The sequence below is a fragment of the Vigna radiata genome, chromosome 2, assembly GCF_000741045.1.
Source record: "Vigna radiata var. radiata cultivar VC1973A chromosome 2, Vradiata_ver6, whole genome shotgun sequence".
Taxonomy (NCBI): Eukaryota; Viridiplantae; Streptophyta; class Magnoliopsida; order Fabales; family Fabaceae; genus Vigna; species Vigna radiata.
Genome location: NC_028352.1, coordinates 1,635,521 through 1,657,206, shown reverse-complemented (window position 1 = coordinate 1,657,206; position 21,686 = coordinate 1,635,521). Strand labels below are relative to the sequence as shown.

Here is a 21,686-nt window from a genome sequence, read left to right as displayed (position 1 = left end):
ACAGAATTCCGAACTATGACACATGTAGTGTGTGAATTGTTATAACCAAAGAATTATTGGCGTGTAAAGTGACACTTTATCCCCCTTGTGAGGAAGTAACCAAAGGGTTTGCGCATGGTCATGATGACACCATATGTAACTCGAATAGAAAAATAAGGCAACACCAAAAAAAGTAAGAAAGTACAGAATGTCTACAGGAACACATACAAATTTTATGTACATCAGCCAATTTCTCTCTCAGATGTTTACACCACCAATCCAATCATTAATGAATCAGATTTTATAATTAGCAATAAATGCAACCCACGTCACTCTTTCTGGGGTTTCTTCTCATTAGATTCTCCATTTTCAACACGATTGTCAAAACCGTGATAAGGAACATCGATCATTGGCTTAGGAATTGGTCGTTCAATGAAATCCTCAGGAAAACATTCAAAGTCAGGACCAAAGTTGAACTTAACCGTGCAGTTTGGTTCATTGGGTAGAGTAAACATTGATGCGGCAGGATAGTAACGACCACCGTGAAGATCCTTGAAAGCTACACCTTGGCATATGCCATTTTTAAAGAATGATATCTCGCTTCCTGCACACAATAGAATATATGAAACTTACAAATTCAACACATAAAATACAACAAACAGTTTCCGCATAAAAAACAATACAACTAACAGTTAAGGGAATATGTCTGTACTATATGCAAGGGAACAACAATAATATCAAGCCTTTTTCTTACTTAGTAATCTAGGCTACATGGATCAAATAATGTCATCTCGTGTAGACATGTACTACATGCAAGCGAGCACAGCTAATGAAGGCCTCTAAAAAAAGTTGATTGACTATCAGGTTTTCAAGGATTCATGACAAGCACCCACCGGCACAAATTGTATTTAACTACCAGCAAAAAATGCTTTGGATATATTTACTATTCTGCATTCTCACTTTCTCAGCCACTTCCAAACATTTCATCCTAAGAGGTAATAAATTAGTGCATCTGGGAAAATTTCAATATAATCTCCATATATACACTGTATTCACAAGATCCTACTCACACATGGCCCTGGTCTCCTTATACATCACAAAACATGTATACTCACTAAAAACTCTAATCCATAAATTGTCAAACCATTAGTAAATATAGCATGGGTGACCTGGATAATGTTTGGCCCAGTTTTTTGGGGCGCTTGTCTTCTCATTAGAAAGTCCTCCAATTAACTTTTATAGAAGCTCCATATTTTGGGCACTTTACATTTCAAAAAAAGCTACATTTATTATTAAAAACTTTCTTAAATTGTATTTGATATTTCTTCTTTTGAGGAGAAGAGAGTTCAAAAAAATTGGATCAGCATTAAATGTTTGTAGATTGGGAAAATTAACATTTCTTTCTACTTAACGTGCCCAACCTTTTTTAATCAATTGATGAGAATCTACTGTTATGTTTACAGACATAACAAGTTTAATTTCACTTCCAACCCTAATTATTCACACTATTGGCATCCTGGTAGAAGAATTTGAATTCTTGATCAACTTTAGTGTCATGGCAAGTATAATGCACCATCAACAAACTTGCATAACAAGAATGAAAGAAATAGACCAATACAAGAAAGAATTTACACAAAGAATCGGATTTATAGCCACATATTAAAGAAGATTTCCAATATGGGGTAGGGATGGAAACTAGTAAGCTAACAAAAAAGCATTGGCCTACTTGCACAGAGTAATCTGAAATCAAGCTCCACCTATTTCACTGCCCAAGAATATCCCAGATGTGCATCCATGTATAAGTCCCCTATCCAAATTACAAAATAACCCACCTCCATGATAAGTCCAATCAATAAGATTTGAACTTTGAAATATTAAATAACCCATAGTACTCAGGGTTTGCAAGTATACGTTAAATTGTATTGAAAACAGTGTTCTACATGATTAGTCAGAGTGGAAATGATGAAGGCATGTGATGAAGGACACGAAAACCTTATTGTCATGTTCTACTCTCATCTCTGCTACATGTCTTTAGGCAGCAATTGGTGAAAAAATTGAACAAATTCTCTCATCTCTGTTTCTATCAAGTTATTTTCAATGATCCCTCTCATCTGTATTATTCTCTCTGGAGGCTCTGATCTCTGTTTTTGTTAAACCTCAAACACTGTTACTAGATTCTTACATACAAACATTTTGCATCTCTGTCTATGATAACTTTAGCATTTCTCAATTAAGTTTCACAATATGGATCCAAGTTTTCGTTTGCAAGAAAATGTTTTAAATATGTTCATTGACCTCGATAGAAATCGTTAACTTCCGTTGATTCTAGTTCTGTAGGTTCTTTTAGTCTATTCTACATTTTTTTTAGCAGGGTTTACAAGCCCAGTAGCAGCTTCACCATCCATTACAAATATATGACACATCGTTGTCCACCACCTATCATTGAAAATACTGATGGATAAATTGGCAACATTCAGTTTCCCGTACTTAAGAATCTAGGCAGAAAATAGAACCAATAACACAATCACAATAAAGCAATCCAGAAATAATAAAAAAGGTTGTCAGGTCAAATTCTCTCCTTCCTCCCAAAAGCATGAATAATTAACTAAGCCCTCAAACACTAAGCAAGCAACCACCAGGTATTTCAGTAGTATCTTAACTTAAAAACGCTAATCACCGAGTGCAAATCTATCATTGGATATTCAGTTTCCTAGCTGAAAAGGTAAATGAGAATCATCAAAACTAAATAACAAAGTTGAAAACTGACCAGGCACCACTTTGGGTGGATCTTCCTTGGCATCTTGAGCGCAAACATATCGCTGGCCTTTATACCAGACCAACTGAGGTGTATTGGGGGCGTAATTTTTGCCATCAGGCAAATTGATGTAGAAACCAATTACATCCCCTTCCTTGTAACCTTCCTCTCCATACTTCTCCCTACTCGCCTTATGAATCTTACTCCCATCAATGTCCCGATAGCCAAAACTGTTCCCATCGTACCCAACCGGAGCCTGCAAGTCACCCTTCTCAGTCGACCACCCAAGGCGCGTGTGCCCAGTCTCCCCCAACTTCACAACCCTAATCTCGAAGTACCACGCTCCTTCCACGACTCCGCGCGTTGCCCTCACCATTCTGTAACCCTTGGTGCTCCCCGCACTCATTCTGTCCTCGCTCAATTCCACCTTCTCTGCTTTGTAAACCTTCGACAGACAAATCTTCATCTCCGCCGTGTCATCGCTCTTGTCGGGGAACCGCGGAACCGGCGTAATCAGCACGTTGTCTTCGCCGTTCGCATGGTTATTGTTGTTGCCGTTGTTGTTGTTATTGTTGTTGCGGTTGTTTTTCTTCTTCCCCTTCCGCGTCGACTTCGTCGCCCACACGTTGTTGTTCTTCTTCTTCGATTTCTTGGCGTTCGGCGCCGAGCCGTTCGCTGCGGGAGTAGTCGCATTGTTGGCGCCCTCCGCCGTCGCTGGCACAGGCGAGTCCTCCTTCGACGCCTCCGCCGTAATAGAGGAGAGCTGTTTCTGTTTCTTCGGCGGTAGCTCCTCCTCAGAAGCGTCGCCTTCTTCGCGGACGGATTTCGGGGACTTTTTGGATCCGTCGGAGGCGGCCTCGTCGTCTGAGAGTTCGTCGGAAGGGTCAGGATCCGATCGCGCATCGTTGGGGTGCTCATTTGGGGTATCAGAGGGCGTGCTGGTGGTGGCAGGAGGAGCTTCCGGCGATTCGGAGTCTGTGGCTAGGGCGGTGGTTGCGGTGGTTTCGGTGGTGGGTGGTGGCACCTCGTCTTCTTCATCTTCTTCGTCTTTGTAAGTAGCTTGTAAGCTATCCATTGCTAGGGTTTGGTTTAACGGTGAGAATAAATGAGAAAGCGGAAAAGGGAGACGAGGCTCCGACAAGCGATGAGAATAGCGTATGTAGTAAAACAGAAGAAAGTGAAAGTAGAGAATAGCGAACTAGGACACAATGGGTTTTGGTTTCCTACGGCCCAAACAGGCCCAGAACGAGGCCTCTAACTATGGTGCATTTCTTTATGCACTCCCACTCTCATAATGTCAACTGTCTCATGGTGTGGTGAAATTACCAGTTTAATAGTATTTGCTTTCCGAGTTCATGAAGAGAGTTTTATTCGTTACGGTGATTTCTCTCAATAAGTATAATTCTTCTCACACACTATTAAAGTCATCAAACTCATTCAATAGTTGTTCCACTAATCGAATGTTGTCTTTCTCACAAACTTAGGAAAAGAAATTTTAAATTGTATAATTCAAAAATATATTTTTTATTTTGTACTATGAAACGTATAATCTATATATATTATTCAATGTATATTCATGCATGTAGTTTATATTATTCAATCGTATTATGAAAATGGTTGAATATATATGAATAATAAAATCAATTTTTATATATATTGTTTGTTTTGAAATCTTATCTAGTATACAGGATGAATTATTAGAAGTGATAGAATAATAGTTATTTCATTATTCTATTTAAAAATCCCGTAGATGATTTATTCACGTAAATGTTGTCTAAAAAGACAGAGCATTAATTTAATGTCTAAAAAATAAAATTAAAAAACGCGCATAAGGGGTTGTTTGGCTGACCATGAGAGTATGGAAAAACATAGAAATGCGTGAACTCCGTAAATGGGTATGTGGATTTTTTCAAAATTTTATTTTTTTAATGACAAAGAAATAAAATAATAATAATAACAATCAATGAATAATAGAGATAAATTAAAATATTATAATAAAAACACCTAATTAAATATTTTTTATTTAATCACTCTCAATTGTATATTTCCCAGTGCTGGAGAGTCTAATGTCATATTTATTTCCAACCAACCAAATTTATACTTGTCATGGGCAAATTTATGATGGAAAAGGTCGATAGAAGTTGTGTGAGAATAACATTTTTGCTACAATTAATATTCCAAGAATATGAAAATTTCCGTTTTGCAATTTTTTGATTGTGGGGTAAGTAATGATTATCGGATTAAATAATTAAAAAGATAATTACAATCTAAAAATGATTTTCTGTAATATGAAAATTGTTTATTCTTAAAAAATGTATTTTTAGAATATGTAATTTAAAAGTTAAAATAATTTTTGAATTGTGTAATTAAAAACAAAAATGATTTTTGGAATGTATATTTTAAAAGACCAAAATGTCTGAAAATCATTTCTAATTTTCTTAATTTCTCATTTTTTTTAGAAAAAAAAAAACTTCTAAGTTATATAATTAAAAAAGAATTGGAAATTTTTATATTGATAAGTTGCAGACTATATAACAAACATGTAATAAGTTTAATGTATAAGGTTTATATCAAACATATTAGGTTTGGTTGGGTCGTGCGCGGGTAGTTGGTGTAGTTTGGTTGACTATGAATGCGTGAATTGCGTTTTGCGCGTAAACTCCACTTCTTCTTTTTCATTCTTTCAAAGATTGTATTAAAAGAGTCAAAAACATGACTGAAGACTGAAAATAAATAAATAAAATAAAATAAAAAAGTATAGAGCTCCAACAAATTCACTCCATTATTTATAAATAATAAAGTAACTGATATATATATATATATATATATATATATATATATAATTTATAAATAATAAAGTAATTGATATATTAAAGTCAAATATTTCACTTTTTAAAAGTGAAACTCACATTATTCATCATTTCTTTTGTTTTAATTTCAGAAAATTTAGTTGGAAAATGATATTTTAACATCATTTTTTGACATCATTTTGACACTGCACACGTGTCAAAATGTGGTTGGACGATTTCAAATTAAAAAACAAACTTTGGTTTTTCTCTTCCAAATATATCCATGTCTCAACTTTTTTAATTTGAAATCGTCCGATCACATTTTGACACGTGTGCAGTGTAAAAAAATAATGTTAAAATATCATTTTCCAATTTAGTTTGTACATTTTTCATGGTATATATACTTTTCTAATTAATAATAGTTGAACGAAATACCTTCTAATTTGTGAGTAATTAATAAAACTTGATATATCCACTTCAAGATATTTCTTTCCAAAACCTCTATTCAACGTCGATACAGTGTTTGATTTGGAAATAAACTAATTTAGAATATATAATTTTATGATTGATTGAATAAGATATTGATAATATGACTATATAACAACAATAACACCAAAAAAAGGTATACAGCATTATAGTATAGTGTGAACCAAGCATAACACTAAAATTAAGAAAGACAAGTGATACTTTTGTTATTATTTGTAATAAACTATAGTAGATGTAATTTAATTCCGACGTTAATGGCTTAAATGATGTCGGTTAATTTTTTCTTCGATGTTTATTAGCTTATTCCACGTTATAAGTTTTTTATTATTATTATTTTAGAAGAAATAACGTGAGGCTCGTTTCATTGTAATGTTCTTTTGTGGTTTATTCTCAAGCAAATGCAAAGAGCTTCAGAGGTGATTTTGATCTCCTTTTACTCATATTCTAATTGTTATCATGCATATCAAGTTTTTTTCTTTTCAATTTGACTAAATAATTTTCGTGTTAATTGTATTTTCAAATCTTTAAGCTTATTCTCCATTCAAGACGACAAGTCCTTATGAAGGTGTTTTCGATTCTATGTTCATGTGATATAAAAAAAAGTAATCGTTGAAACGTTAAAAATCAGTTGGTGATGAAATTTTTTGACATATTACTGATAGACCTAAATCTGTCGGTAGTAACAACAAAAATTTATTAGTAAATATTTCGATCTAGTTCGTCTTTTTCCTATTTTTCCTTTTGTTTTTTTAGTTTTTTTATTTATTATGAATCTTCTTTCATTCCTAAACCAAAACAAAAATTCTATCATTCTAAAACTAAAATCAAAGACTAAACCCATGTATCTAATTGTTTTAGAAACCCTTAAATTGGCAAAAATCCGAAATTATTTTTTGAGCAACTATTATTTTTTCATCTTAAACGGCACACTTCGCCATAACTATGCTAGTAGTCTTATAGCAACCATGTTTTCTTCATCTCCAATGGCACACAAAGCCACAATCATCTATTTTTCATCTCACAATGGAGACATTTTCCCTTTATCATCTGTGGTGGTTTTATCTGCTTGATGGAAGAGATGACATCATGCAGCGTTGCTACAAGTGGCTCTCCTTCGTCAAAGAACCTTGTAGTTGCGATGACCTGAGTTGAGTCAAGAGACGTGTGGAAAAATAATGATTGTTAGAGAGCGAAAAATGGACGAAAAGAAAGATAATAACAGCTCCCCAAATGAGAGAAACGAAAATAAATAAAATGGCCTGTGAGAAAGAAAAAAATATAAAATGATTCGTAGAAGAGAAGAGAAAATTAGGTGAAAATTTTGTCACTATTTTTATCGATAGATTTAATAACATATTTTATCGATAAGTGAAATATACTTTACTGACGAATTTACCAATAAAAAAATATGTCGATAAATAAAGTCATATCAATAAATTTATAAAAAAAATTCATAATAAATAAAATATATATTATATTTATCAACGAGAAAATTCGTCACGGAGTGAAATGTATATTAATAACAGATTTTTATAAACATAGAGTAATATTGATTTGATGTTTATTTTAATAATTTGAAAAATTTAAATTCCTAATGTAAATAATATTAATTGACCTTTATAATTTGGCATACAAAATGATTACAATTATAATGTCTTTCGGATTTTTATTTAAAAAAAAACACAAAAAACTATTGTAATTTTTAAAATATTCTCTCTCTATATATAATTTGTATTTACACAACGTTATAAAAGCCACAGTAACATAGCCTGCGTAGTATTTATTTAAAAATTTATAACTTTAAACTACTGCTTTGGAATGAATTTTCATCCATGAACATGTTTTCGAATATACGTTTTAAAAACGAAATTCGATTCCATGTTCATTTCTGAATAAATTGGAATCCATAATAAAAAATCTGATGAATAATATTTGTGAGAATGAAATTTTTAAAGTTCTTATACGATTGAGTGGGGAATAATTAACTTCATGATAAAAAAATTCCCATGGATGATATTTTCAAGAATCACAATGTAAAATTTATTCCATGTTTATTGAGAAGAATATTGGTTTTTTACTGCAAGATCCTCCTCAACATAATTTAACAATGATATTCTGAAAATTATTTTATTCTTATGGAGAGGAATGATTTTTCCTGTACAAGATCCTCCTCAACAAAATTATCATTTAAGAAAAAAGTTATAAAATGTAACGTAAATAAAACAATGTATTTTCGAAAATATTTATTGATAAGATAAAAGAGGGAGTGTTATTTGTACTAACATTTAAAAGAAGTTAATCTTTTTATTATAACTTATTACACAAAATAAATTTGTCGATATTCAGTGCAATAATTACCTTAAAAATATTTTAATTATGAGATCTTATTAGTTCATAATATAATTTAATTTACATAATCCATTATCCTTACCACTGTTTATCACATGTTTGAATTAGAATTTAAACTCTCTTTTTTTTTTTTAACTTTTACGTAATACAAAAAGATTAAAAAAAAACAAACTTTGATCCAATTTTATCATTAATTTGTGGGTTAAATATGTTTTTAATTCCTATACTTTGGGGCGATTTGGTTTTAGTTCCTTATTCAAACTAAGATACAATTTAGTCTTTCAACTTTAGAAAACTCTGGTTTTAGTCATTTTTACCAATTTTTTTTAACTTTATTTGCTGTTTCAAACACGTTTCATTATAGCATTTGGATTGTTTACACTGTTTGACACACAACAAATAAAGTTAAAAAAATTTGGTAAAAATAACTAAAACCAGAGTTTTCTAAAGTTGAAAGCTTAAATTGTATCTTAATTTAAAAGAAAGAATAAAACCAAAACCACTCTAAAAATATAGGGACTAAAAACATATTTAATCATTAGTTTGTAATGACATAATGATGTAGAGGTGCCAAATAAAGTTTTGTTTAAAAGTATTTTAAAAAATTAAATTGTAGAGAGTGAATTTCATAACATTTTGAGAAATAAAAAAGAAGAAGAAGGTTCCTAATGATGTGATAGGACTTAGCTACACACAACATCAAGCAATAGCATAAATTCATTATTAATTTTAGTTAATACCATACATTAATGTAAGGGTTTGTGGTCCCCTTTGCAAAATGTCAAACTTTTACTTTATTTAATTCATAAAAAGGAAAAATAATATATATATATATATATATATATATATTATAAATTTTAAGTTTTAAAAATATTTAAATAATTTTTGATTTTTTATTTATTTTAATTAAAAATAAAAATTATTAAAATTCTCTTTTAAATATTTATTTTATCACTTATATATATATTTTCAACTATATTTATTTTATCACTTTTAATTCATCTTATTTTAGTTGGTTAGGAGACATCGATTTGGAGGTGAATCCGTCCAGAAGTATTGAATGCTAAATTTTTTAATCAATAGGATTTTTTTTCTTCATATTTATGTTCTAATTTTATCTTTTAACTTTATTTTTAAACTAAAATAATTGTTTTGTTAATTATACTTTTTAAACATTTTTTTAGTTTAATTACTTTTACATTTATTTATTTTCTTTTATTAAAAACTACTTACAAAATAAATAAAAACAATTTATAATAAAATTTAAAAAATACTATACTTAAAATAAAATTATAAAAAAATTATGTACACTTGTTAGCATGTTTCTCGCTAATAAATATTAAAACCATTATTAGAATAATAAGTTTTTCTTTTCATTTTTCATTCATAATACTTTTACTGTCAAAGGTGTGAAAATTGGTCACAAATTAATTTTAGTCTTTTATATTAAGTATTTATATATTTGGTCAATCCACTTTTAAATAATTGGAGTTCTTAAAGTTGACACTACTAATCAATTTAATTCTTAAGTAAAAGCTAAATTACTATTTTTAACAACCATTTTTAATTTAATATATAATATGCATTAGTCAAAAAAACTAAATAATTATTTTTTGTGTGAAGAAGACTGAATCAATTGACTCACACAAAGGTGACTATAGACGAAGCAAATATTTTATTTTTCTCACAGTATTAAGAATTAAATGAACTGATAATATTAAAATATTAAAAAAAAAGAAGATAATGATATTTAGACAATATTTTATTGACAATATTTGAACATTAATTACGTGTCAATTTGTGATTGATCAAAAATTACTCTACATTCAATAATAATAATCATAAACATAATTGTGAAGTAATTTTTGACTAATCACAGATTGACACGTAATCAATGTTCAAATGTTGTCCAAAAAATGTTGTCTAAATATCATTATCCAAAAAAGAAATAAAAGTAATATGCATGTTAATCTGCAAGCACAAGTTAAATAATTATAATTAACTAATTAATTACACTGCTATACTCACAAAATATTATCTATCTGTCTAGGGAGATTAATTAGTCTTGCAGTAATTAACTTGTAAAAAAAAAAAAGAAAAAAACAAAACAAAATCCTGAAAACCTCACTGTTTCTGGGTTGTTCCAAATTCGAACGAAAAGTTTAATCTATTGTACAGAAACAGCATGTGCCTTGGCGCTGCGTTGAGTTGTATGTATATATATATATAAATATAAGTAAACGAATTTGAAGGTCAAAATTATTCAGACACTTTGGATTGTAATTTGTATTGTGTTGGAGCAGAAACGAGACAAAGGGATCCCAATTATTCATTTTCCTTTGTTCTCCGTCTTCTCCATTCCCTCTGATGGCTCCAAACAAGCTCAATTCTTCGGTAATTTAATTCCTATCTTCGTTAATTTCATTATCTTTTTAATTTCAGTTTCAATTTCTATGTTTTTTAATCTTAATTGTTGGTTGGTTCGGGTCATGAATTGATAGGGTTTTTCTTCGTTAGCAAGTTTGCTAATTAGGATGCTTTGTTTTGTGTCTCATTTTGAGGTTTGGAGCTGTGCTCCTGGAATCTGGGAGCCGGGAATCCTTTACTGTTACAATTTGCTACACTTTTCATACTATTGCTTTTAAGGAAAATGAAAGTGGGATGCCCAAAAATGAGTTAGAGTCAAAATTGATCTTGATTTCCCTCATTACTTGTAGGATCAGTCTAGTAGGATTGCTTGTACGAATAAAATTTATTCATTGTTAGGTGGGATTAGTTGTAAACCACTACTCTTCTTGTCAGTCTGTGCTACCTTTTTATCTCTCTGACACAGAGAAGTATATGCCAATATGGATACCTACTGGTCATTTGCATGTTCAAGCTGTAATCAATCAAAGCACAACCAAAGTTCAAATATTCACTGCTTCAAAGGGCAGCGCTTTCAGTTTCAGATATATCAGAATTTGTGACAAGTGTATATTTCTTGTTTTGTGACTTTTGCCTGATTTACTTTATGCAGCAGGGAAATACCAGCATGTCATGCTCACAGGCTGAGAATGGTTTTGTCAATTCCTTTTCTCTATTCCCTGAAAAAGCAGTGGAAGAGATTCTTCAATCTCCCATCCAGGGATCAGATGATCATCTTATAGAGTTCTCTGAAGCTTTAAGAAGTATGATCGTATTCTGTTCAAATTATTAATATCAACTGCAACAAGACATGATCTTGATGCAAAGATCTTTGTCCTTATTTTGTCTTGAACTCCTTCTAGCTGTTGCAAAGGCTCTCAGGCAAGTTGCTGAAGGGAAAGCTTCTGCTCAAGCCGAGGCTGCTGAATGGAAACGTAAATTTGAGCTGGAGAGGGATCGGAATCTGAAGTTTGAACATGCAGGTTCTAATCACTGAATAACTACAAGATGAAGATTTTTTATTTTTTAAAATTTTCCATTCTGTAGCGGTTGATATTGCAAAAGGAAAATAAACTTTTTCATCTGTTTTTGACTTAACTGTGATCATGCTCTCTTATACTTGTTGATTGATGAACAATTTATTTCTTTTTGTCAACTCTGTTCTCGTATTTCAGTTACATACATTGTCTGTTATTTTTTATTATCCTTTTTCGTGCCCATCATGTTATCCAAAATTACTGTCTCAAGTATCTGTTTTATGCTATGGAATTTCTGTCTTTTACTGATTAGAATTTTGGTTAGTTGTATTGTGCTGTTTAGAAGCGATGAAGCCTACTTTTACTTTCTCGAAGAGAGTACTTTTCTGGCTTCATTTTTTGTATGTTTTTACGGTTGAAATGTTTTGCTAAATATGGAGTAGTTTTCTTCATTGCATGTTTTCTTAGCGTGACAGTTTTCCCTTGATTTCACTGTGTATTCATGGTCATTGGACACAATATTATATTTTTCAGAAGTTCCACTGATGAAAATATAATACCCCTATTTTTGTAAGGTTACAAAAAAGTTAGATTGATGATCTGAATCTTGACCTCAAGGAAGTAAATGATTAAATATTTTGGATATTAATATATACCTTCTAAGCTTCTGATTTCTACGAAGGTCCACTGGCAATACTGAAATTTTTTAAAGTTATAGTGATTGAAGCATAAATGTGAATGTTAGAATTTTCTAATTTTCTGTGTCTTCTATATTTATGTTTCCATGTGGCCTATTTCATTATGTGGTTTCTATCTCTTCTTCTATGCGATGTTCTATCTATATCTCAACTTTGGAAGTTTGTAATTTCTGTTTGCTGTTTGTTTTTGTTACAGAAAAATCATGTTTTGAGCATCAGGCTGATCTTGATGATATGAGGACAAATAGCCCTGCCAAACAACCTACATCATGTAATGTAGCCAATGGACAGTCTGGAAAATGTTGTTCAAGGAATGGTATTTGCTCCCATGAGGTTCTAAAGGATGGAGCACCCAGTTCTGATTCCAAAATAGTCAAAAAGGTATTTTATAACTCCACGATTGAAGCAAATTGGGCTATATGATCAACCCATCACACCACGGTGTCCTGTTGGTATTGTTTATTTTTAAATATTTGTGTCTCTGTGTATGTGTTTGTCTAGCCTCTTTTTTTTTACATTTGTCATGGTCAAACATCCATAAGACTGAACAGATATGACTCTTCAGAACACCACAATCTGTTGAGCCTTTACATTCAAATGACAGCTGGGTTAACTACTAACTAGTAATGTTATTACTGGTGTAAAATTAGGCAAATTACTACTAAATATTTTTGTGCACCTTTTTCCATGACATCGTACAAGTACCATCACCACATGTTTTACAAATTTGTCCTGCCAGTAACTAATTCATATCCTTGCTGTAGTTTGCTAATTTTGGTGTGCCTCTTAACATTACAAACCCAACCTTAACAAACCAACAAAACTTTGTCTGACAGAGATTCGCCATATATAAATCACACAATGTCATTCAGCTTTGCTAAAAGTCAGAGCTTCCAGACTATTATTTATCTTTAGATCTCCTTTGACAATTTATTCCAAGCTCCTTTCCATCTCCTTCTTTGTACAGGACTAAAAATTGTGCCATATACTCTTCTCGCCAATGCCTCTCATGGCCAATTGTGTGCATGTACAAACCAACTCAATCGGTTTTCTATCATCTTTTCCTCAATCAGTGGCTACACATTCTTTTCTTGTATATAACCACCTGACCTTTCTTGTGTGGCCACACATCCGACTGAATATTCTCATTTATGCTACTTTCACCTTTCTCTTATTTTGCCTCTAAAGTCTGACTTTACTATCATATAACATAGTCAGACCTATAGCAATGCAAAAGCTTGCCATTGAGTTTGTCGGGACTTTGTGATCACAATAACCCTTGATGCTGATAGAACTTAAATTTAAATCTCAGAATATCAGAGGATATACGTGGAATTTTTATTATTGTTTAAATACTATATTCCAATCATCCAACAATAACAATCAGTAAATAAGTCCGAACATAAAAGCTGCACTGTAAGGAATGGAGGGATGCTAGAAGGAGTCACAGTCGTAATTCCGTTCCTGCCATTGCACCTGAGAAGGAAGGGAATACTCAAAGGGTTCGAGAAACAGAAAGAAATCTGAGGGGTTTGAGAATTAGCACAATTTTCCTAACTAACAGAATCCTGTACCATGGTATTTGATATTCTCTTTCTGTTACTCTTCCTTGGCTCCATGATTTGCAAATTGGTAGCCACCTGTCCTCCCTTTGTAACGAACTTGGGATTTTTCTTTTTGTGCACTAGACCTTCCATGTCATAAGTCTTGTTTTTCTTCCTTGCAGATGCCTCTTTCTCTATTTTATGCATCCCACAAGTATCTTGTGCGTGACATCCTCATTAATTTCTACATATTTATTCCATATATTTAAACTTAAAAGTCTGTGCTAAGGCACCTTCTTCTATTTTTACTTCCAAATAATATTCTTATTGTCTCCTGCTAAATTTGCAATTCATGAGCTTCGCTTCCTTGCTGCTCAAGCTAATTAGTCTTAATTTATTTCTTTATTCTCGAGCAGGCTTCATTTAAACTTTCATGGTTCTGCAAAGATGATCAAAGTGACCAGTACAAACATGACATTGTCTCTTTTGAAAGAGGAAATATAACCACTGCACAGCGCAGTAGTAAGCAGGTGTTTCTTGTTGTGGGTGATTTGATTTTATTACTCTTGTGACCGACAATCTTGTCTCCTTTTTTATAAACTTTGTTGTCAAGCTGATTCTAAATTTACAATGGCTATACTCGTATATTGTCTAATTAAGAAGTTTATTTATTTCAGATCTCTTTGAAATGGCAATCATGCCCACAGACAGTGCTCATATTGACCAAACCAAATTCAGTTTCAGTTCAAATTCTGTGTTCTGAAATGGTTAGGTATGAACTCTAATATATTGTTTGTTTTGACGTTTAGGTCTCCCAAAGTTGGGTTTACCTTAAATATAATACCAATTTTAGATTGAAACTCTTCATGAAAGTAAGGAATATGCTGATATGGAAATTAATTTTGATAATAGATCTCAAAACTCATTTTACATTTTTATACAAAACTTGCTACATTTGATGGTGTCTGTCATTCATTCTTTCTTAGCAGTTGTTAAGAGAACATAAAGATCTTGGCCTAAGATGGAAGAGCTTTCTGTGCTTGCTTATTTATGCACATGAAAATGTGATAGTCTTAACTTTCAATCATAATGGGTGGTTAAGATTTTATTCTCTCACTAGATTCGTGCAAAATTTAAGTTAGCGTAACTTTGCAATTCATTTTTATGAGTTTGATGTGACTAAGTGAAGATTGTTTATGTTCAAGTTTAACTCCAATTTTCATTATGTATTATTTACATCTATCCCGTGCCTTTTTATCCTTCGATGTATTTGTCTTTGGTACAAGTGAATAACCAGTTATACAGAACAGAAACTTTATTTTGATTTTACCATTTCAGCTAACGGCAAACCTTCATTTAAATCTACTGTGTGCTTCTTTTTTATCATTCCCAGATGGTTGAGGCAGCAAAAGAATCTGCACATCTATGTAGAACCACGTGTCAGGGTTGAGCTTTTGGCAGAATCATCATACTTTAATTTTGTAGAAACCTGGAAAGATGGTAAGCAATTAAATTCATAAAAGGACACTTTTCACTTGATCACCTTCACAAACTTTTCTGGCTAGTACACCAAGGTTATCTTTGGAGGATTGACCCCACACACACACACACTTGCCTAAAGTCAAATTAGTTGTCTATTATCCTACCTTAGTCTTCTCTCTGTTATTCTTTCATTGACTATTCCTTTTTGCATCCCAAAACTCTTAAGTGTCATCTGCTATCTAAATTATATGTCTTGTGTCTTCATTCTATTGGAATAACGGACATATAAAGCAGAATGCTGATGGCTATTGTGATCCTAAATGAAACGTAGTAGTCAAGTAAATTATGTCTTATGTCTTCATTCCTTCATTTTGTATCAAAATGTTTACTTGCTATTTCAATAAGCTACCATGCACATATTGCATTACTTACCGTTGGTATGCACCAGACCAAGATTATTTGAGTTTAGCTGAGTTGACAGACCCGAATCAATAATTTTTTTAAGCGGATAATATGATTCTATATTAAAAGATCATGTTTTACCTTTTGTAATGCAGCCTCCTATTTGAAATAACATTATGATTTTCACTTCATACGCCATTCTTTGATTTTGATAAATTATTATGCCTACTGTTATTTTTCTGAAAATTATAACTGTTAATGAATATTTTTTGGAGCAAATAATGATTTTAGATTAAGAAAATCGTGTTTTGTATATTGTATTACAGTGTCCTATTTGGAATAAGATGAGGAATTTTACTTCATACAATATATCCTTTATTATTATTTTAATAAACTATTTTGCATTCTTTATTTTTCTGAAAATTATAATTCTTTGAACAATGACATTTTTGTGTAGACGAGGAAGTTTTGATGCTGCACACTAAGGTTGACCTCGTGGTAACTCTTGGTGGAGATGGTACTGTCCTATGGGTACGTGAGATCTATTTAAATTAATTTATCATCGTATGAAAACAGCACAGATTTCTAATACACATTCAAGCTACTAATTTCCTTTATTTTGTCTCGGAAAAAAACTATCTCTGATCCAAATCTAGAAAGGTTCACTTTTCAAAGTGAAACCTGTCAACTTTTCCACATAAAACATGATTAGAAGCCAGAAATTATTTGCTTAAAATTTAACCAATAGGCATTGTGAATAATAGAAAATTGCACCAAAGAAACTTGGGGATTTCCAGTATTTTATCCATATTACTAATGTCTGAAGTTTAAGCACTTTTTCAGTTGTTGATTTTTTAGTTCATTATTATTAGCAGTAATAGTATATATATATTTCTTGTTGCTTTATTTATGTGAATGATTCTATGCATTGAGATAGTTTGGAGGGAATGATATCATGTTGAGGTAAGTCTGAATAGGCGTTTACATAGTGTAGTAAATGACTTAAAAAACCTTTTCATCTTAAGAGTTTAAAGTTCATTTAATTAATTACTGATATTGGATTTTTATAACTTGTCCTTTTGGATTGAATTTTCTAAGAATATAACGACTGTTAGACTCAGGATGGGGTATCTTTAGTACTATTAATCTCTGGCAGTGGATTATTCATTCTTAAAGAGTTTAGTAATTCGATATGATACTTGGCTTTATTTTACCTATCATATTATGTGTTGTATATTGGTTTGCGTAGTGACATTGACTAATAACTATCATGTACTAAATGTGCAGGCAGCATCTATGTTCAAAGGGCCAGTGCCTCCCATTGTCCCCTTTTCTTTAGGGTCTCTTGGCTTTATGACCCCTTTCTGTATCCTGCAACTTTTATTTATATATATTATCTTTTTTTAGAAGATAGATCAAGATACTACCAGAGTAACTTATTTTGTCCCTCGGGACCTTTTTATTATATTATAGTATCTGTTTTCATTTCTAATTGGAAATTGAACTTAACCATCCTTCAGATAGTGAACATTACAAAGAATGCCTTGAATCAATTTTAAAGGGCCCCATTAGTATCACGTTACGGCATCGTTTACAATGTCATGTTATACGAGAAGCAGCTAAAAATGAATATGAAACTGAAGAACCTATGCTTGTTCTAAATGAGGTTACAATTGATCGTGGAATATCTTCTTTCCTCACAAATTTGGAATGTTACTGTGACGACTCCTTTGTCACGTGTGTGCAAGGAGATGGATTAATCCTATCCACTACATCTGGCAGTACAGCATATTCTTTAGCAGCTGGAGGATCAATGGTTCATCCACAGGTACTTTGATGAATAGCTTCTTATTCGTAAACCTTGACTGCAGAGTTTAAATTTTTTTCTCTGGTATAGTGTTTTATCTTGGTTAATAAAGATAATATTTTACAACGGAAGTTTTGGTCAATCCTTCTCTTAAATTAAAGTTTTTTTCTCGGTCTTAAAATATATAATGGATGTAAATATTTACGAAAAATGTTATTAAGGTTGAAGCTATAGATTTTCTGCTTCCTTTGTAATACATGGGTATGGTGATTATCCAAGAAAATAAATCGTTGTGATTTTAGTGGGACTTTACTGTGAAATGAATTTTACAATAGCAGCTTTGATTTGATCAAGTTCTTGGGGGAGCTCAGTGCAAGGAATTTCAGCTTTGGGAGGGAATTATGTAGTGCCAGTATGTCACTTGTTTCAGGGGAAATTCTTGACGGTTGTTAGAGTCTCCCGAAGATTTCTAGAATTATTAACTGAGGGAAAAATAAGCAATTTGGCAGAAACAGTTGTAGATAAATGAACAGAGTTTTACTTGGACCACCTTCCAATTAACTCTTCCCAAAGTGTGAAAAATGTAACTTTGAAAATTGGACAAATAAAATTGAATTTCAAAATAAGCAAACTTTATTAGATTGATTTTCTATTTTTCTGAATTAAGTATCTCACACAAGTCAAAACTAGAGAATGAACGTAGAATTCCTTTCTGGACTAATTGCATTTGAATAACATCTACTAAAAGTTAGTTCATTAAAAAGGTATCTTCAGTGTCTCGGAATGAAATCAGCTATATATGTTGAACTTCCATAGAAATTTACTTTGTATGAAGTCACATTCACATCAACCTTATTGTTCGTGTGACATAATCACGAAGCTAATTGATTTATTTCATTTTAGGGTTAACTACGTTCTTGTTTTGTTAAATTATAACGTGATTTTTTTTTTTCTGTCTCAAACTTTGATTTTGTTGAGTTTCCATTATTAATAAATGCATAGATACAGTCATCTTCCTCATTCAAAGGTGTTAACTATTTTTTGATTCAGTTAAGTTTCTATTCTTAAAAAATGCATAGACGTAGTCCTCTTTCTCATTCAAAAGTGTTAACACTTTTTTGGCATGACAAATGGTGAATCATGCTGACTTCTAAGAAGTTGACAGTAGGAGAATTTATGGATTGCATTTAATGTAATTTGTTGTTTGTCACGTCAAAAAACAATTAATACTTTTACGCCAAAAGAATTTCATCTGTGCATTTTCTAAGTAGAGATCTAACCAGATCAAAGTTTGAGATAAAGTTAAAATTGCATTATAGTTTAAGTACCCAAAAACATAGTTAACTCTTCATTTTACTTGTCTAGAACTAAATATAAATATAATAATTCCCCACCTTCATCTGAAACTGAGTCTTTTTTGCAGGTTCCAGGTATTTTATTCACCCCAATATGCCCACATTCTCTATCTTTTAGGCCAATGATATTTCCAGAGCACGTGACTTTGAGGGTGCAAGTACCATTCAACAGCAGAAGCCCTGCATGGGCATCATTTGATGGAAAAGACAGGAAGCAATTAGCACCTGGAGATGCACTGGTATGCAGCATGGCTCCATGGCCTGTTCCTACGGCTTGTTTGGATGATTCTACAAATGACTTTTTGCGCAGCATTCATGAAGGTCTCCATTGGAATTTGAGAAAGACACAATCATTTGATGGCCCTAGGGAAACATGACATAATTATATCATTGTAGTTGGAAACTGGCTAGTTTCTTCATCAACAATATCTAGAAGCAACTTCAATTTTAGTACCTTTTCCATAGTTACATATAGTTGTAGTTTAGATTAAATCATCCCCCTCTACACCTTATCCTCTCTTATTTTATAATGTATGTATACTCACTCCTTCAGAAAGAGATGAATATGGATTATTCTTCAGTTCATTTAAATATGAATAAACCTTTTAGTAATAGCTGATGAATATTTTGCCAAAGTATTTTTCAATGACGGTTCTTATTTGTCACCACTTTTAGTATGAAGAGAAATTGGGTAGACAGAAAAAAAAAGATGAAAGAAAATAGGTGAGGAATAAATTGTAAATTAAAGCAGTTTGGTTGAAAAAATAGAAAAAAAGAAGAGGAAAGATAGATATAACTTTTATTCTATTTTCATTAACTTTTACTTTCATATATCAAATAATTAAATATTATTTTCATCACTTATTTTCACTATTTTACCTTATCTTTTTCATCCAGCTAACGAATAAGTTTTTTAAAGGAAAAAAAATATTTCAACTATAATTAATTTTAAATTAAAAATAAATTAGTAAATATAAAAACTTGTGTCTGAACCTTAAAAGGTTCAAAATTAGTTAACAATTATATGAAAGCATAATATAATTAAATAAATTAATATATTAGATAAAAATATATACTATAAAAACATTTTAAATGATTTTTTTTAGCAATATAATTCTATTTTTCTATATTTCATTCAGTGAAGTCATTTTGGAAGACTTCTTCCGCCAATTCACTGATTAATTATCTCTATTTTCTACAGTCACTTTACTTTAAAAACAACTTTATGAATCGTAAACAATGCTTGACTTAAAAATAACAATTCAAAATCAATTTATTAATAATTCCTTAGAAATCAATATATCACTTCTGTACTAAAAAGCAATTATCAAAATATATTTGTGTGACTGATAAAAGTGAAATAAAATGAAGAGGGAGACAGCATATAGCAGCTAATAATAAAGTATTTATGAATTCTCAATGGACATTTATAGAGAAGAAAAATAAACTTTTTCTCAGTTAAATAAATTTATATATTTCTACTTTTGAAAAAGTTAAACGACATAATTATATTTTTAATTTGAGTAAAAGTTAATTTTAATTTATTGAAAAAGTCAATTTAATTTTCTTTTCTTTTCTTTTTTTTATTGTTTTAGTAAATATTTATGAAGGAATAGATCAAAACAGAACAATAACTGACGCCTTTTAAGACTACCCAAATATCTACTTACAGAAACTCGTATATATAATTTTAAATTAGAAAATACATTGATTAAAACAAAAACTGCAAACATTTTAGGCCTATTTCAGAGATATATAATAACTCTAAAAATTTGCTTTCAAAAAATGTTGCAGTATTACCTTTTTCAATGTATTTTTTCCCTTAAACTTAATCTTTCAATTTTTAATTGTAAGAATCAAGTTTCCTTTTTATTAATATTTCTATATCTCAAATCATCATTTTCCCCTTTCAAAATATTTATAAACTAAATTCTTTAAACTCTTTCGAAGGATTCTTCATCCAAAATTTACCCATTAAGATACATATTTTTCTTGAGATAAAAAAAATTCACATTCTTCTTATATTTGAAACATTAACCCCTTGATTTAAAAAAAAAATCATTAAATTTACAGTAATGGAACATTTTAGCCATCTTATAATAAATATTTAAAATTATAATATTCATAGTTAACAAGCAGGATTCTCGTTTGGACCAGTGGAATCTGCAACCACTTTTTCTTTTTGGAAGTATCATATTATCTTTTCAAGACAACACTTCTCATTTGACAGAAAAAGCTAAAATTCTCATTACCAGAAAAAGCCTCTTTTTAATATTATCTATAAATTTTGTTTCGGATAATGATGTTTTGTTTTGTCATCTCTGTAAAATTGTCAATTGTTTTTGAGTTTTTACCCTAACTTTAAAAACTTCCATTTTTGTTTATATTCCTGCATATTTTAAATAGGAAAATTCTAAATATCCTAACACGTCTTGTTCATCATATTTTTGGAACACGTGACGTGTCTAGACAAAATCACAAGGACAGAGAAAAAAAACTGGCTATCTAAAAAATGCAAAAACAAAGTATGGACAATGTTACAAAGATAAAAAAGAAATTCCATTAATTCATTTATTTATTCTCTTTAATTACATCTTCATATATTTTTCATTATTTTGTTAAATTTGTTATAAAAACAATAACAATAGGTATTATTA

The 21,686-nt window shown here is 31.0% G+C and overlaps 2 protein-coding genes across 4 annotated transcripts; one reads left to right on the top strand and one right to left on the bottom strand.

Annotated features, from left to right (window-relative positions):
* Nucleotides 1–23: 23 nt before the first annotated feature.
* On the bottom strand, nt 24–3,911 carry LOC106756634 (protein TRAUCO). The gene is made up of 2 exons (XM_014639135.2): nt 2,747–3,911; nt 24–583 (listed from the first exon to the last, which is right to left on the bottom strand). The coding sequence occupies exons 1-2, from the start codon at nt 3,807–3,809 to the stop codon at nt 309–311; spliced, it is 1,338 nt and encodes a 445-aa protein (XP_014494621.1). The 5' UTR covers nt 3,810–3,911; the 3' UTR covers nt 24–308.
* Nucleotides 3,912–10,510: 6,599 nt separating this feature from the next.
* Nucleotides 10,511–19,652, top strand: LOC106756461 (putative NAD kinase 3). 3 transcript variants are annotated; one of them, XM_022777448.1, is made up of 11 exons: nt 10,511–10,752; nt 11,381–11,528; nt 11,628–11,747; nt 12,636–12,820; nt 14,400–14,525; nt 14,661–14,755; nt 15,377–15,483; nt 16,325–16,398; nt 17,155–17,233; nt 17,388–17,695; nt 19,098–19,652. In XM_022777448.1, exons 1-11 carry the CDS (start codon nt 10,726–10,728, stop codon nt 19,404–19,406), a joined length of 1,578 nt encoding a protein of 525 aa, XP_022633169.1. In that variant the 5' UTR covers nt 10,511–10,725; the 3' UTR covers nt 19,407–19,652. The 3 variants fall into 3 exon arrangements, with proteins under 3 accessions (XP_022633169.1, XP_022633166.1, XP_014494386.1); XM_022777445.1 differs by having other exon boundaries at nt 10,512–10,752; nt 11,378–11,528; XM_014638900.2 differs by having other exon boundaries at nt 10,514–10,752; nt 11,378–11,528; nt 14,400–14,513.
* Nucleotides 19,653–21,686: the final 2,034 nt, after the last annotated feature.

Coding starts and splice junctions, on each gene's coding strand:
- LOC106756461 (XM_022777445.1), top strand. CDS start 10,726: ATGGCTCCAAACAAGCTCAATTCTTCG. Junction 11,529..11,627: donor GTTCTCTGAAGCTTTAAGAA/GTATGATCGTAT, acceptor AACTCCTTCTAG/CTGTTGCAAAGGCTCTCAGG. Junction 12,821..14,399: donor ATTCCAAAATAGTCAAAAAG/GTATTTTATAAC, acceptor ATTCTCGAGCAG/GCTTCATTTAAACTTTCATG.
- LOC106756634 (XM_014639135.2), bottom strand. CDS start 3,809: ATGGATAGCTTACAAGCTACTTACAAAGACGAAGAAGATGAAGAAGAC. Junction 584..2,746: donor TCCACCCAAAGTGGTGCCTG/GTCAGTTTTCAA, acceptor TATTGTGTGCAG/GAAGCGAGATATCATTCTTT.